Source organism: Camponotus floridanus, unplaced genomic scaffold, assembly GCF_003227725.1.
Source record: "Camponotus floridanus strain SB8 unplaced genomic scaffold, Cflo_v7.5 scaffold45, whole genome shotgun sequence".
Lineage (NCBI taxonomy): Eukaryota > Metazoa > Arthropoda > Insecta > Hymenoptera > Formicidae > Camponotus > Camponotus floridanus.
In genome coordinates this window covers 892,642-909,873 of record NW_020229603.1, presented here as the reverse complement: position 1 = coordinate 909,873, position 17,232 = coordinate 892,642, and the positions used below count along the sequence as shown (strand labels likewise).

Genomic DNA, 17,232 nt, shown 5'->3' with positions numbered 1-17,232 from the left:
GAAAAATATTCTAGATAAATTTTATCCTCCCCTTTTTCGTTTTCCGCGAGTTTAAAAAAAAATATATTATTGAAACCTCTATATTATTCGAAAAGCAAAGAAAAGAAACACGTTCGTTATCAGGGATAAGTGTGCAGTTTGTAATAACGAGCATAATTATCAGAACAGCAATATAATAATCCTGAGCAAAGTTGTGTACATGTAAATAAATATCCATGAACATGGAGAACCTCTACTTTGGTCTATCCGGCATTCTACCTCTTCTCGGTATATATTGGAATGTCAATATAGGTCCATAGGTACTCTCATTAAAGCATTCGTGCGGGCGAGTTCGCGCGACGTGACGTATCGCTTTTAATCGTTCGTATACATGTACAAGAGGCCCGGATTATTCGCGCCCCACTGCCGTCGAGAATACGATTCATCGTTAAAAGCTGGGATAAAAGTGCTTATTGGAACGTGTGTTTGCCGGACATGTCCGCGGGAACAGCGTTAAAGTGTTTACTACTCGTCGTGGCGAACACAGAAGAATCGGCCCAGAAAACGCGCCAAGGCTGATTTGCTTTTTTTTTTCTCTCTCCCTCTTTCTCTTTGCCCGTCCATTCCGTAAAGCTGTGAAGCGTGTCCAAACATCCGTTGTTTGCCGAGCGAAGATAAATTTCTTACTTCGTTTCCATTGTGAGATTCTACGGGGACGATTGAAAAAAGGAATTTTCTTGATTACGATAGAGAGAGAGAGAGAGGTTTTATAAACACTTGGCTATGCAGAATTGAAGACAGGTTTAAACGACGACGAGTTCCTGGGCCTACTTGGAATATTTATTGCATTCAATGTTCAATTTGAAATTGTTAGTTGGATGCAATGAATATCTAAATTATAGTAAAGATAAATAAAATAAAATACAGACTCGAAGAGTACATTCGATGAAATATATAACTATATCCAACAGAAGGAGAGACATACTGTGCCCTCTTCATTTATCTATCCTGAAGAAATTCGATCGAGCATAACTTCTCAGCGATTAATATCCTCACTTGGGAAGGTTCCGAGAATAATGTCGCGGTACGGATGCGACAGCTGCTCGAAGAATTCCTTTACTTGGATATGACGATATTAAGATGACGCGGAGTGGAAGAGAGAAGCGAGGGAAGAAAGAATTACTTTTCTCTGACATTAAACTGCGTCTGATCGGGCGCAGAGCTTTACTACTTGGATGGCTCGCAAATAGGGTCATTTCGATTCACATTTTAATATCTTGTAATTCTTGTTTCTCATGTATAAATAACAGCATCAAAGCAATGTTTATGCTAAAGTATTATACTTATGAGATTAAGAATTGAAGACTAACTTCCGAGTTATTTAACGTGTGTTGAAATTGGAAATTATGAGATATCGTTATTTCAAACATCTTGTTAAACAAAATTTCAATTTATGAAATTTATCACACGCGATTGTCGTCTTCTTGGTAAGCATTCTCAAAAATCTTACATTTCTTTTTTCATCTCGAGAAGATTTATTTTTTTACGTCGCATACCGACAAATGCCAACAATAAAAAGCGACGTGCCATTTCTCCCGGCTGACTTACATCTTATTTCTCGCGGTCGACGTTCTTCGTTCCAAGAGGTTTTTATTATCCTCTTTAAAATTCTTTCAGCCTGATACGCGGCGAATAATTATTGCGAAGGACGGAGGACACTGATGTTAAGCGTTTACTATTCTACGAAGTCGCGAGATTTTAAAGCGCACGAAGAAAAAAAATGTAAAATTCTCTCTTCTAGATTTATACATCCTTTTCGACACCATCTAAAAATTCATCTTGCATCGGTTTTCGAATTAAGTGTTGTTTCATAATGTCAGTTAGCGTGAACAACTCGGGCTTGGTTTTGTTACGTTTTGTCGTTAAGTTTCCACAAGAATACAGAGAGTTTCATAGCTTCATTGTCATCTTTCATCGACTATAACCGTACGCTTCCATTATTCGCGGAAGAAGACAAACGTTGATTCCGACATTTCTCGACATGCGCGAAGAAACCTCTTACGCATTTTTCTCGTCCGCGATTCAGTTTGCAAAAATTGAAGTGACGATATAATGAATCGGCGATGTCGACCTCATCAATATTTTTTATTTCTTTTCGCCAACGACAGAAATTCTTGAAATCGATGTCGAGTGATGAACAATAATTACAGTTAATCGTTTCTACGAACGTAGCGATATCGCACTGATACAAGCACCTATGTCATAATCAAAATGTCTAAATGATGTCGGACAAAGAAATAAGCGCATGACACGACTGCTGACATTATGCCAGGGAAATAACCTACAATCTTCCCATCCATCGATCGCTATTTCTGTGCCTTGCACGGAACAATCAGCCGAGCTTATATCGCATATATTCACGTAAGTGCAAAAGTGCCGCAGACATTACGCCGCTCGGGTATAATATTATGGTAATAAAAATGTGATGAATATGAGCATATAAATTTTTCATTATTTGATGGGCGAAACTAACGAGGATGTATACATTTTTCATGGGATGATAAATAACGAACGGTTTCAAATTATTACAGGACAAAATAAATGAATTACTATTAATAAATTATCGAGATTAATTTTATAGAGATTACGTTTAACATTGAAATTTTGCAAAATTTGGACAGAATGTCATTTTCGAGTTGCTCGCGAATTTTCGTTTGACGCCTGCTTCTACCGTACTTATACGGTATGTAAGTGTTCACCGACAGAATTCTCCTTATTTCGCGAAATCTTCCCCACGCTGCTCTTCCCTACGCGCTTTAATATACCCGCGATTACGCGCCAGCTCGCGACTTTATGAGAAACTCTGTCCGGGTCCCGCATTTCCCTGCTATGCGCGACGAGAAGATGAAGAGGGAGGCTGCAGCGAAGACGGGGGGTCGAAGGAGGCAGGGATATTCTTTTATATCAGGCAAGCACAGATTTCGCGAATTCATATTTTCGTGACGATTGCGGAAAGAGGAACGTAAAGAAAAGCGGCTCGTCATCGAAGATTGATTATTTATAATGTGACAATATATGTCATTGATAATTCTCATTTCTCTGACACAAAATAGTAAAATTATAATTCTTAATAATTGCATAAGAAAAATATCGATATAATGATGTATCTAATTTGAAAAACTATCATTTTATTATCTTAACAAGGATACACAAAACTTACAATTAACGACATAATACCTTGAATGTCAAAAGTATAGTCAGCGAAACGGTGTAAGAGAATTTTACTAAAGTGCTCGGAGATTTTGCTTTTCTTATTTTGATGTAACCTTTGCAAGAACGTCAGTTTGAAGAATGAAACTCTTGAGAGCGGTAATCGCGCTGACTGCTACAAGATTGAATATTTTGCGCCGATACTTCACACCGACGTCTGACACCATGACAGCTCTCGGCCGAACGGGGAACGTTAGCAAGGACTCGGTATTTCAATTAAGGCCAAAGCCTCGACCCGAAGTAATTAGAAGCGAGTGGAGGAGTAAACGCGAGCGCGGGGCAAGACGATCGTGCATTAAACTGTAAATCTGAGAGCACTTATCGCGACCACCCTGGAATTGCATAGATAACCGGGAAGGGAGCGGGCACGAATCTTTCCTTGGAACCGACTCGAAATCGCAGCGAAAGTGAAAGAGAATCACGGAAATTAAGACGAATTCAAAATGTCTGTTACAATCTTGAAATTATGAAACAGCTGTTGATTGATATTTCGTTTCGATATCTTGAGCAGTTTGACATTTCTTTTAATTGTAAAATAAAATTCAATTTTTGTACTGAATTATATATAAGATAAACAAATAAAATATTGTATAAATAGAGAATCAAACACAGCCATTCTCAGGTACTATTTATTTCCATTTTTTTTTTGTATCTATCCTTTTGACAGAATAAAACTGTGTCAAAATGTTCACGTGTGGATTTTACAAAGCATTTGTTCGGATAATTTCAAGTAGTTCCGATTCAGCGAGAAACTATATCGTATATGCAGATATACTTTCACTTGTGCGCGGGCAAGTTATATCTGTCTGTATGTTTACATGTACTGGTAACGATTTATGTGCATCTCGAGCAGAGCGTTTGCATTGATCGCAACGATGCACCCGGGACACGCGAAATAACGAGTCGTTTCTACAACGAATCACTATTCTGTAAAAGAGTATAGGATTGTGTATAGTTGAAAAAAAACAAATATTTTGAATACACATATGACCGGAATTACGGAAAATAGAATAGAATTTGGGAGTTTAAATTGAAAAGAGATTTGAATTATCAGTATTTTTTTTTATTACGTTCGCATATTTTCCCTTTTTGAGAAATAACGAGCTTGACGAGCTTGAATATGACGCGCATTCCGATAATGATTTTATATTTCACATATATACAATTATACATGTGCATCTATTAAATTCAAAAATACTTAATTACGAGAAAAATTAATGACAGTGGATTTCTGCAAAACATGTTGATCTTTTATTAATTTCCAAAGTAGATTATTTGCGATTATGAAATGTTTAGCGTTGTCATGATAAATGAAATTGTCACGTCTGTTCTTCTTCCTCTTTTAATTCTTCTTGTAATTATTTTCTTGTCGATTTATAACCAGATGTTATTCGCGGTTTACAGATCGATTAAAATGTCAGCCATAAGTATTCTTCGTGGACATCGTGAAAAATGGCTTCCTATCACGAAAGTCTCGTGTATATAACGATAGGGGACGCGATACCAACTCTGATAAATCATTGTAAATTCATATCTTTTTTTTCTCTCCGCTATTCCACTCTGTGTTCGAAAGCTACGTCTTACGGAGACTCGTCTGTCGTTTCTGTTCCGACCTGTCTCGAACGGAGTTCGCGATATTTATTGCCCAATCGAGTCGCGCGCCGTCAGATAATTTAAACTAAATCTCCACTTAATCTCATAATTTATGTAAAATTACGTTCCATTCTCCTCTTCCCCATTCCCATAGATATTTAACAAAGGATTGAATATTAATTTTCTCTTTCTTATTATTATTATTCATTATTATTAGTGCCGTCAAAATATTCGGGACTTTAATTATTCTCGTCGATCGATATCTAATCGGGTCACCGTCGCGCTCGTATCATATTTATGATTGTTATTATTAATCCGCGAAATGGCGTGTTATTAATTTTCCGAAAGAGTATCCTTATATAAATAATCGGATGACACTCGGCCATGTTGAACGGAAAATAGACTTGGAAATATATACATAATTTAAAAATATATATAGCTTCAATGCGTTTATTATCATCATCAAATGTACGTTTAGCGTTGTCATGATAATGAAATTGTCACGTCTGTTCTTCCTCTTAATCTTCCTCTTTTAATCCTTCTTGTAATTATTTTTTTATCGATTTATAACCAGATCTCATCCGCGGTTTACAGATCGATTAAATTTAAATTTTTTTAATTTATATGATTTAATGCATGCGAAATTAGATCACGATATCAAAACGAAAGATTCAAAATCTCTTAATCGTGGCACTTTTTATACGTCGCGTCCAAAAAGACGATGTTGATCTTCTATATCTGCTAACGTGCTCAACTTCCCCAGAAGCTATTTCAAGAAAGCTAAGTCTCGATCGCTACTTTCGCGTCAGTGCAACAGGAGAGCGAGATGTTCTTATCGGAAAAACCTGCTTATCGTGGTTGTATATCGAGCCGGATACCTCTTCGTGTACTGCATAAAACTTCCTCGCACTCGCTTTGGCCGCGCCCGGCGACGGCGATGGCGGCAGTGGTGGATTTCACGACGTGGAACGACCCGGGGATTCTATTTCTACGATCCCCCGCTTCGACTTTCGACATTGTTACGTACATTATCGTGACTTTCCTCGGCGGTTCCGTCCGTTGGCACGTCGGCATCTATAAAGCAGCCCGAGACGCCGGGCACGTCAAATTTACCGTCTTATTTCTGGCGATACATCATCGCGCGGGAAGGGAGACGCGTCCTTTATATACACCGGGCTCTTACCGTATAATTCAATTCCGTATCTATATATTTGGAGAATACTTTCTGGAGAGGTAGATACATTCTTTCCGCTGTAAACTTCGCGCCAGTTCCTTGCGGAAGGCTTTACATATTTTTATTACAGTTTATTCTAAAATCGACACAATATATAGTCTATGATACATGTTTCTTTGTTTCCAAGTTTGAAATTTTTTAATTTTCTGAATAAGTTATAAAAACTTTTTTATACAATTAATACCAGATTTTAATCGTAATTCATCTCTATTGGTACACTGAAAAAAAAAGTTAACTGTTAACTTGACTAAGCCATTTTAACTAAATTATTATTTTTTTAATTGAAATATTTAATTATTTAAATTAAATAATACATATTAAATCTAACATGACATCTATTTAATTTAAATATTTCAATTAAAAAAATAATAATTAAGTTAAACAGTTTGATCAAGAGTTAACAACTCTTTTTCTCAGTGTAAGTTAAAATTTCAATGTTATGAAATAGGTATGAAATAGACTTCTTCTTTTCTAATTTCATCTTTGTTAATTGATTAAAATTTTTATCTGTATTCTTCGAAAGATCAGCATTTTTAATTCACAGACTCCGAAGAGTAAAATACCCTTCGGCCTATTAATCATTTGTCGCTGTCGGAACATGCGCGATTTCGACCTCTGCCTGATCGATTATTCCGACATGATGAATAAACCAAATTTTAGTCAAACGAATGTTACATCCTGGTGTTGACGAGACTCTCGAATTAATGACTTCGATAAACGTGACATAGATTGCAGCGTAGACGCAATTTACTATTGAGATTGTCCGTAATCCAACGCGAGCACATCGTTTTTCGATGCTTTAGCGCGTGAATGAGCGCGTTTTACGCGTTTCGAATTCGATCTTTTTCTATTACTTTCTTTTTTATCTGCGCATTTTTGCATCTGCTTTTATGTTTACGCACCTTCTTTGGAATTGGTCGCTTTTTCGGAACGAGTTTCTGCGATCTTTATTTTTACGATGTTGTCAACTTTATTCTTCGACGATTCGTCACACGCGATTTAAAAAAAGTTGAGCGACACGACATCAAGAATCATCTGCAATGTTTGCGAATTTAGAACTCGTAATTTTTTTATTACGCTGGAAAATATTTTTAGCGAACGGAAATTGATCGCGAGATCTAAAAATATCCAGAAACAATATGATCATTTTTTACCTCATATGTAACTCTTATGCTCGTTTATTTGATTGTCGACATTTTATGCGTTATGTTGGAGTTATCTATTTTTTTCATAATAAATAACCGAGAATATAATCGACTTTGCTCAAAGATGCGCTTCTGATCCGCGGAGATATTTGTACGAAAACGATAAAAAAATACATATATATTATAAGAAAGATACGAGTCGATTAGACGTCAAAAACACACAAGTAGAAAGAATTTTATGGTGCGAAGTGTATAATATTGAACTTCGTGAAGTACGTAAGCTGGTATCTCAGAAAATATAAGAGTCAGTAACTTGGAAAAAGTATTCTTTAACGTCGAAATGCACTTCTCCTCGGGAAAAATTCGAACCAAAGATTTTATATGTACATACATCGAAATCCTTCGGTCACGTAAAATGCTCCAATTAAACTCTCCAATAATAATTAAGATAAAGTCAATAGCAAATTTTATATATTTGGTGAAATATTTCGTTTAATTAATTAAAACCAATTTAAAGTTGTTATAAATATTATCATGTTACCATTCTCGAGATTCATTTACTGCCGCTCACATATATTCGCCGATATATTAATATTCATATCAAAATCCATTTTCGAATATGCGCTTAACAAAGTTGCGACTTAAAACAGAAGAGGAAAAAAGAGCTTTTCATCTCGCAATCGCGATTTCCGCGGCGCGGTCGGCCATTACGTTACTGTCGGTGGTATAAAAGGCTCTCTTTCTCTCTCTCTCTTTCTACCGTCTATGTCTACCCGTCGCTAAAGGGGAGCCGTTAAGGGCTCTTCGCTTATCAAGCGAACATTCTACGAGAAAAGAAAAGATCACGTGCGCGCGCGATCTAATAACGAGCTTTTAGAGAGTACAGATACACCCACATAGAGACCGTGTATATCCGGCGTGATGCCGCCGCAGTTCGGTTCGACACTTCGCCGCTGGTTGATGATCGGTCCGGCTCGGTGCACCCGATCAAAGCTCGTTTTTGCGAGGCCCGTGCATATACTGTCCGCGATTGGAAAAAAAAAAGAGGGAGAAAAGCGGGGGGAGGAAACAGGACGAGCAAGACAGGCTTAACGAAAAAACGAGTTATGAATTACTAGCGTTCGTAAATAGTGGACAGAGTCACATGGGGTGGATACACACCATCTCCCTTCCTCCCTTATCGTGCTTATGCAAGTGCATATGTGAACCCGGGTAAACATGATCCGCACATAAGCAGGTAGCGCATATAACTCTGCGCGGTCTCTCATCCCAGTTTCGCTTTGTTTTTTCCCTCTCTCTCTCTCTCTCTCTCTCTCTCTCTTATTCTTTTTTTCCTTTCTCTATGTCATTTTTTTGTTCGCGTATGTCCGATACAGCGGGTCCTTGTTCATTTCCAGCGAGTCGCTCCATTGATCACTTCGTGTATGTATTTGCTAGCGCGTGTATACAAGTATCGGATATTTCAAAATTGTCATATATATTTCTATTGAAATCTCACGGATCCCCTTTCGCCGGTCGATTTTTCTCGTAGTAACAATTTAATTTTTCCGTCGTATAGTTTAAAAGTAATTGAGACGTTAATAATGTACGTTGTATCTACTTTGGACAAATTGTTGGCGCTCTCTACGATTTTCGACGGAAAATGCGATTTGTGATTGAAATACTCGGCTATTTATAAACTACTACATCGTCAGAATATTTCACTTACTACTCGCCCCGAACATGGAAGTATGCGTATTTCGAATGTTTCGGCGAACCGCGGAAAATCATTCCGATCATTTCCGGAGGAAAAGGAACGAGGAACGTTCTGTATTTATTAGAATACTATGCATGGTTGAATGCGGTTTTAACTTTCCTACGTTAACTTTGAGTTATGCAGTGCGGTCAGACCGTAATTTACTCGACATTCTCGCTGATATAACTGTGATATATGTTGATTAGAATTTATACGAATGCGACAAATAATAATCAAACTTCATCAGGTACCTTGTGTAATATTCGTGCGGACATTCGTTTCATGTATCGCGTATAATTGCATCTAATTGAGCAGGTAACACAAGATACCGTATGCCTCTATATGTACGATCAAGGAAATTTACCAAACGTACTAATTGGTAAACGATGTCTAATATGTGACGCCAAAGGAAATACCTATGGTATACAAGAATCGTGGCTACCTTTAACCACAAGTAAATAACAAAATCGATTGCTAGGGGAATGTTGAATTCCTTCGTGTGTATTTGCATTTTAATACGTAATTCAGTATTTGAAAAGATTTGTTAAATTTTATATGAAAAATTAATATCTTTAAATTATATTATTTAAAAAATATTAAAAATATAATTCAAACATGTTTAATACAAATGCACATGACAGGAAAATCAAGAGATCTCTCTTTGATATCACTTCTAATGTAATATCATTCGTGTTAATTGATAATATTCAAGTGAGTGACGAGATTCTTTCGACGTGAAGGGAAGAAGGGTGCGCGTAGAGAGTCTCCACTCCCGGCATAAAGTAAACAAGCGTGTCTCTTGCTGTCGGTAGAGATCGACTTGGAGCAAGTTCGACGTTTCACCAACCAATCGGCCGGAAAATTGCTCGTTGACCGGGGTCCTACCAACCGGAAGTGCAGAGCCTTCGTACTCGAATCGGCGCACAAGACGGTGGAAAATTATCGTGTATACACGCTGCCAAATCGACAATCGAGCCATAGCCGATAGCACATCTACTAAGCTGAAAGACATACTTAACCGCAAATTTCGGCAGCTTTCTAATAACAAGATTGATTTCAATTTAATCTTTTAAAAATGTTTAAAATATTAAAATATATTATAAAAATTTATAAAAAGTAAAATACAAAAGCAAAATACAAAAACAATAAAAATACTGTAATATATTTTATCATTAACAAAAATTACAATAAATATTAACAAAAATGTGAGAAACTGTAAATATAATATATTTTCTAAAGCTTTTTAAAATATATTTTTTTGAAATTGTTTTGAATTAAAATGCGCTTGTGCATCTAATTAATTTAAAAATATGATCTTATTATTTATTTGCTGCTCAGAGTTAATTGATTCATTAATAATTTTCAGTTCCATATAATTATCGATCCTCAATAACTTCGTTAAGGAAAAATCAATTTCCAATTAATCAAACAATTCGCAGTCAGAAACCTTATATATCTCAATAATCAAGTTTTAGATCGAACCGCCGTTAAAATAAAGTTCTCTTGAAATTTGCGCTGAAAACTAGGTTTTATTCCCTATTTACACTCTCAAAGTTTACTTCGCTTCTAATTTTCAATCGGCTATAATTCAAAAACTATTGTCGTTTTGGATTTTAAAAGATATTTTTCTTGGTTCACGATCCAACATCTGCTCGAAAGTTGTTGGATACCTAATATCCAATAGTTTTTCGATACTTTATATACGCATCAATAATTATTAATTGTTTTTTGCGTAAGTTTTAATGTTGTCTAAAATTCAAAAAAAGCTTACACAAAAATAAGTCTAAAGAATATTTCAAAAAATTAAGATATTTTTAGAGTGGTGTTTTTCTCTTTATATATTATATTTCTCTTTTACATCTTTCGATTTTTTATGCTTATTCTTAATAAACATTTACAATTGCATATTTTTAAGACAGTTCTCCTAGCATGTGGTCTAAAATGCAGTTGAGTTGTTAAATCATGATAAACTGGAGGATATTCTTCGCGCTGACCCGCGCACACGTCGCACTACATCCCTGTGAGTATACGAAGTAGCGGTTAAAACTAATTGTAAGTAGTAAAATAAATCTTGGCGCCAGCGCGGGAAGAGTAGGTAGGATAGCAAACGAGGACGTTCAAAGGAATAGCGACCACAAACAAACTGAGGGAACATGCGCGAGCCAGTAACATGCTACTATAAGAATTATTTCGTTGAAAATCATGTCTGTTGAATGTTAGATCATGCTGGTAGACGGGATAAAGGGAACTCGAATAAATAAAATCATTTTCGCGGAGCTCGCTAAAAGCTCATATCTCTCTGTCCCATATCTCGCGCTTGCTGTAAATCGGGAATTATTTCCATAGCGTTAAAATTAGTCTGTGTCTGGCGCTATCGGCAAGTAGGTCACGTCTATCTGCAAATAGCCAAATCCAGCACAAGCGCCAATCTTAATTTACAGCTAACCAGATCGTCCATTGCAAACACCAGCGGCATATAAATTTGCGATATATCCTATCATGGAATATATAACTGATTGAATTGCAAAACAACTTGTAATTTTAGTATATAAGTGCACAGAATAATTCAAAATCTATTTTTATAATTATAGCAACCTATAATTACATACAATAATTAAATTAACCCTTTCGTATTTCTAGCTTTCCCAAAAGAGATGTGTTTCATATAAAGACAATTTTACAGGTTTTTGGGAGTGCTGATTCCAAATTTACCATTAAAATTTAAATTCAAAATGGCAGATTCAAGATGGTGACAATGAAAAGCTTAAATATCAATATATTTAAAATATGAATATTGATTTTATTTGGATTTATTTTTAAATATATATTATGTTTTTTCCTGAATACACACACACGTTCGACTCATTGTTATACATTTTTTTTTTGCAAACTGCGCATCTGCCGCGAGACTTGATGTCGCACGTCGATGTCGTTTACCTTGATTACACATATAAATTATTATAATAAAGTTGTAATCATATTTAAATGAAACTTTAAGATTATAATTAGCGCATAAATTTTATGATTTTTTAATTAATATGCGGTTAATCTTCATGCTCTAAAAGTTCATTTCTCTAAAAGTTTGATTTTTTGCAAAGTTTAGATAATTATATTGTACTGTAAACATTACATTTCAAAGTGCGCGATTTTTTTACATATAGCTTGAACCTTCTTTTTTAAAACAAGCCAAGATAGAAGTCGATAGGATTATTTGTTTAAAAGTTATGAATTTTTTCGTAGATGGGACATATATGTCCCGGAGGTACGAAAAGGTTAAAATAGTAAAAGAATTCTTTTACATATATAGTTATTATTATTCTTATTTAATTAACGCGAAGAAATATTTTGATTGAAATACATGCGACGAGTTATTATAATGTATATGATGTTGAATCAAAAGTCACACAGGAATTACGAAATATTTTATTTACAGAGAGATATAATGCCTTCATTTCGCTCTCATCAGTTCGTACATTTTTTAATAAATAGGTATATGGCTGTTTTGTCGAATGAAATTTCATCAATACTCGCTACACTTGGTTACACGTAACATTTTCATCTGTAAATGACATCAAGCAGATACTTCTTCGCCGGAATACAGTGCTGCCATTTGCATTTTATTGTTCTCAACGCGAACAGTAAAACCGTATTATTCGAGTGGTCGTTTATTGAAATAACTGTTGAAATACACACCACGTTGGAATACATATTTTAGTCGTCTTCTTATTCATACATTTAGTTGACGTTATATTTTTTTATTAAGTGAGCTATTTATAAGCTCATTTTATTATACGTACGAATCTCGTGTTAAGACATAAAGAGAAACGAGGAAAAATGTTTCTACAGCTAGTTTAATTTCGCCCAACCCAGGATCTCTCCGTTTCTTCGTCTTCCCTTTCAACGTAGAGAGATGATTAGCTTCGTAAAAGAATAACGTTCGCATTTGCGATGGCAGCTACATTTCCTTGAATTTTCGACACCGTGAGTTTCACGGCAGACACGCGATATCGCTCTCCGCATATTTGAGAGAACGTTGCGGTGCACTTTCATCACAATGATACTCAGCGGACCGAATAAAATCGAAAAAAAATATGGAAGAAAAAGAAAAAGAGAGAGATGAGGAAGAAAAGAGGAGAAGAATCGTAACGGTCGGTACTTTCGCTTGCTGTTCATAGTTCCTACGTGGTGGTCGAAGGTATATCTCCACTCGCGGAATCGGGACTCTAAGATATCGTTCTCGATCCATGAAACGCCGCTGACGAGGACGACCTAAATCCAGGAGATTCACAGAATCGTCTCTTTTGAGTCGTGAGAAGCGAAAGCTTCTTTTCGCTGGGAAAGGCGAGCGCAGAATTGGTCGGATGAACGCGTCGTCCGAGTGTATGAATGGCCTAACGAGCAAATATAAATTAGATTGAAAAGTCGACCATGAAAAATGTCCCGCCCGATTTGGGATACTGCAGCAAAAGAAGACGGTGGTAATGGCCATCATGCTGCGGCCATTGACACGTCGAGCACGGAAAAGGTTTAAATCAACGTCACTTGCCCGCAATATATCGTCATCGATGTTGCAATAGGTCATATGTCAAGGGGATATTTCGTTTCAGCGGCTACGTATTTTTAATCGACAGCGCGGAAGTGTAATTATGTGTTATAAAAGAACAGAGTTCACGTGGTTTCGAAAAAAGTAGATGTATTACATTCAAGTAATAATAATATTTCAATGACAATAATAATACTAATGTACTTGAAAATGCAATCATAGTCAATTTATATACAATTAGCGATATAATGCTAATTGAAATACTAATTGGAATATATAATATTAATTTCCCTGGATGATTCGCATGTATATCAACAAATTGGTGCAGTTTTAATTAAGATACCAACGTTACGATGAAGTGCGAAAGAATGTTTCGGAAGGAAAATGGGGAATTTGGTCGTTGCATGCCAAGAGAGAGATGCAAGTGCGGGTGGAAGAGAGACGAGGGGGATGCACACGCTCTCGTAAGAAGACACCACTGCACGCTGGGGAACGATAACGGCGGTCGGGCGTTCCCGGATGCACGCCAGAAACCGAATGTAAACGGCTGCCGCACAACTTAATTAATTAAGTTGTGCCGCGCTCTTTACGTTATCGCGCCGCCGCCTCCGATACATTATCGTATCGGTTTTGCTCCTCCGTCGAGAATTTCAGGGAACACGGATGTCTTATGCACCATGTATATTAAACAAAATTTTTGTTAAACCAAGCTCGATACCAAGCTTGAAGAATATTACGATTATCGATGCACATACACATACACAAACATTTTGTACTTTAACGTACCTCATCAAAGTTATCGTACGATTTTATAATTAACACAAATATAAAACATGCAGAATCCTTGGACTTAAACATTTGTCAATTGAAGCTTTTACAAAATTGATTCATTTTGTCTTAATGATAATGTATGATGTGCATTTTTCAATTGCTGTCAAGTTTTCTTTCAAGACTTTACACTAAACGACAAGGCTATGATGTATATCGCACGTTATCATATGATTAGGCTTTCTAGGGAAATATCCCCGGAGACACTTTCAAAACTTTTGCTATTATATATTTTTTATTCATAACGAACGACGCCCGCATAAATATTATCTCATCGCTCTCCGAAAAGTGTATATATATATATATATATATATATATATATATATATATATATATATCCGTTTAATCTTATATTACCTGAATAATTCAAAATTTCATTCTATTTACGGTACGCGCGATTATCAATCATTATTTTACATTTCGTTTCACAATTCATGAGGGAGTAATGATAAAATTGCAAATGTGGCCTAAATATTAACGATATTTCATTATTATTATATATTAATATATTGACGAATAATGATATTTTTATTTTTTTCTTCACTTATTTTTTATTTCATTATTTTTGGTAAATTTCTTTGTTTACTTATTTCTTTTTATTTTGTTTCTTTTACTGTAATCTTTTTATTATCAATTTCTTTTATTCGTATTGCTTTTCATTCTAAGGTCACACTATAGATTATTTAACGCTGCATCTTCTGTGGTATTTATGTTTTTACAGACACAATACAGATATATCGGCGAGAGTGATCCCACGGTTGGCGGATCATAGCGTATCGTGATTCGCCCAGAAAACTGACATCGATCAATCATATCGCAGACGAGTGTCGGTTTCCACGAAACCTCCCTTGACGTTCGTCACGTTTTATTACAATGCTTTTATACGCCCGAATGTGCACATAGCTCGGTTACGAGATATTTTCCCGAAAAAAAAGAGCTCGCCCTGCAAATCATGATCTGCGACGAATAATGAAATTTTGGCATCGCGAACTCGTACTTTCTGCTGAAAAAAAAATAACATAGCGCGACAAACTAAATGCACGGTTGAATATTTAAGCAAGATTGTATTTTTTGACTCTCGATCCTTGTACCTTTTACTCATCTTTCCATATCAGCTCTGAAATAACGAATTGAAACTTTCATCACCTCTCTGACCTGGTTCTTGTTGTACCTGCAAATTGCTATTAAGTGATGTTTCTATCGTGAAAAATGTTGACTTTATAAATTTCCAAGAATAGATTTATACATTTCGCTCTATTCGCGAGGATTTAGAACGATTTTAATGAGCATAAAAATCGTTAACGCGACCGTAGGACGTCTCGCAAATAAAACTTCGTGGTTAAAATTTATATGGTTATACATCGAGTATTTATGACACGGATCAGTCGAGGAATATGGTTCGTAAAAATCATAACTCTCAATCATCAAAAGCCTTCGTGCGAGTTACAACTTACATAAATTTACTTGAATTTTTATATCATAAATATTATATTATAAATATATTTGTATACCATAAATTATATCGCGATATAAGTAGCGTGCTAACCGTATCGATCGTAGATCGAACGTAGATCGATCCTTATATCAGTAAACTCCTAGAATTATAATATTTCTCTTATAATTAAGCGAGAACATTCTGTCCTTCGCGCAAACTTATATCTTCCATTGTGAACCACCGTCGCTTTTCTTTTATTTTCGCCTATTCAGTGCCAGAAGCAGCGCAATTAAATTGAATCTTGTAAAAAATTGGCCCATGCTGAATCGCGGAATCCCCGACCGCGATCGTGGAAACTAGTTTCACGAGAGGCGAGCTATCGAGAAGTAATATAAACTTTATATCCCTCTTCACACGAACGAGAAACTCGTAAGACAAATATATGTCGAGACTGTCGTTTCCGGTTCGCGCAACGGCTTACGACGGCAATGCTCCACGGGGCTACAATGTAAACATATATCGTCAAAGTGTATACAGATATGAACTTATATATGACGTGTCTATACTACGTGTATATGACACACACGTGGTATATATGAGTATATACGTTCGTAGAGAGAGTAACCAAGTTTTCAGATTCCGCCGTAAAAGTGGACGGTCATCGTAAAAGAATTGCGTTAAACTTAATGTTCGGCCGTTAAGAAACGTCTTGATAAAATAAAATCTTAATCCCGTATCTCGCCCTCGCCCTATTCTAGGAGAGAAGATTTAATTTTCTCTCTCTCTCTCGCCGCCTATCCTGGACAGAAAGGGTTCGTTGCTCTCCCTATTCGAGATCAGTCTTAACGATTTAGTGGACAGGCGTATCTCTCGCGTTTAATCCTTTCGTATCCAAATTTTTCTCCTCGCGAGATGATTTTATAGTCGAAAGGGCCAGACAATAAACGGCGTAATTCGCAACAAGATATTTTCCTTTCTCGCAAACTATCTCTTTCTTCTACAACGATCCTCGCAAGTTTGCTTAAAATAGTCCCAACATTAGGAAATTTACTTGGTAGTAGTAGATCTAAGTTTGAACAACTTTCCAACTTTGTAAATTTAAGTTCCGCAATGTCGTTCTCGATTCATTTCGAGTATCTAACGCTTTTGCCTGTACCTTTTCAGCAAAAACGGATACGTGTGCGTCATGTTCCATAGGAGAGACGAACACGTAATAGAGATGCAACTGTCGGAATGGCGCCAACAGTCCGACGACATATGCAATGCGAGTACGTTCAATTCGCACACGATGCCGTACACGACGTTCATCAGTAAGTAAATTCTGACCTTCTAATCGAATTACGCATTGTCGTCGCAATATCACGTCGCAATAGTGAAGTAACTAATTGGGCTTTAATGCGGGGTGGCAACTTTCCGAGAGTCGAGCGAATGTAAATATACGCAAATGTGATTACGCTTAACAGTGTTCAG

General features: G+C 36.2%; 1 protein-coding gene across 2 annotated transcripts in view; it reads left to right on the top strand.

Moving 5' to 3' along the window:
- The window catches only part of LOC105256742, a 234,967-nt gene that overhangs the window by 205,486 nt on the left and 12,249 nt on the right, over positions 1-17,232 (top strand). For both annotated transcript variants that reach the window (XM_020029248.2, XM_020029247.2), the window contains one exon: positions 16,927-17,072. In XM_020029248.2, the coding sequence (XP_019884807.1) occupies positions 16,927-17,072 (146 nt within the window). The remainder of the gene's footprint in view (positions 1-16,926; positions 17,073-17,232) is intronic.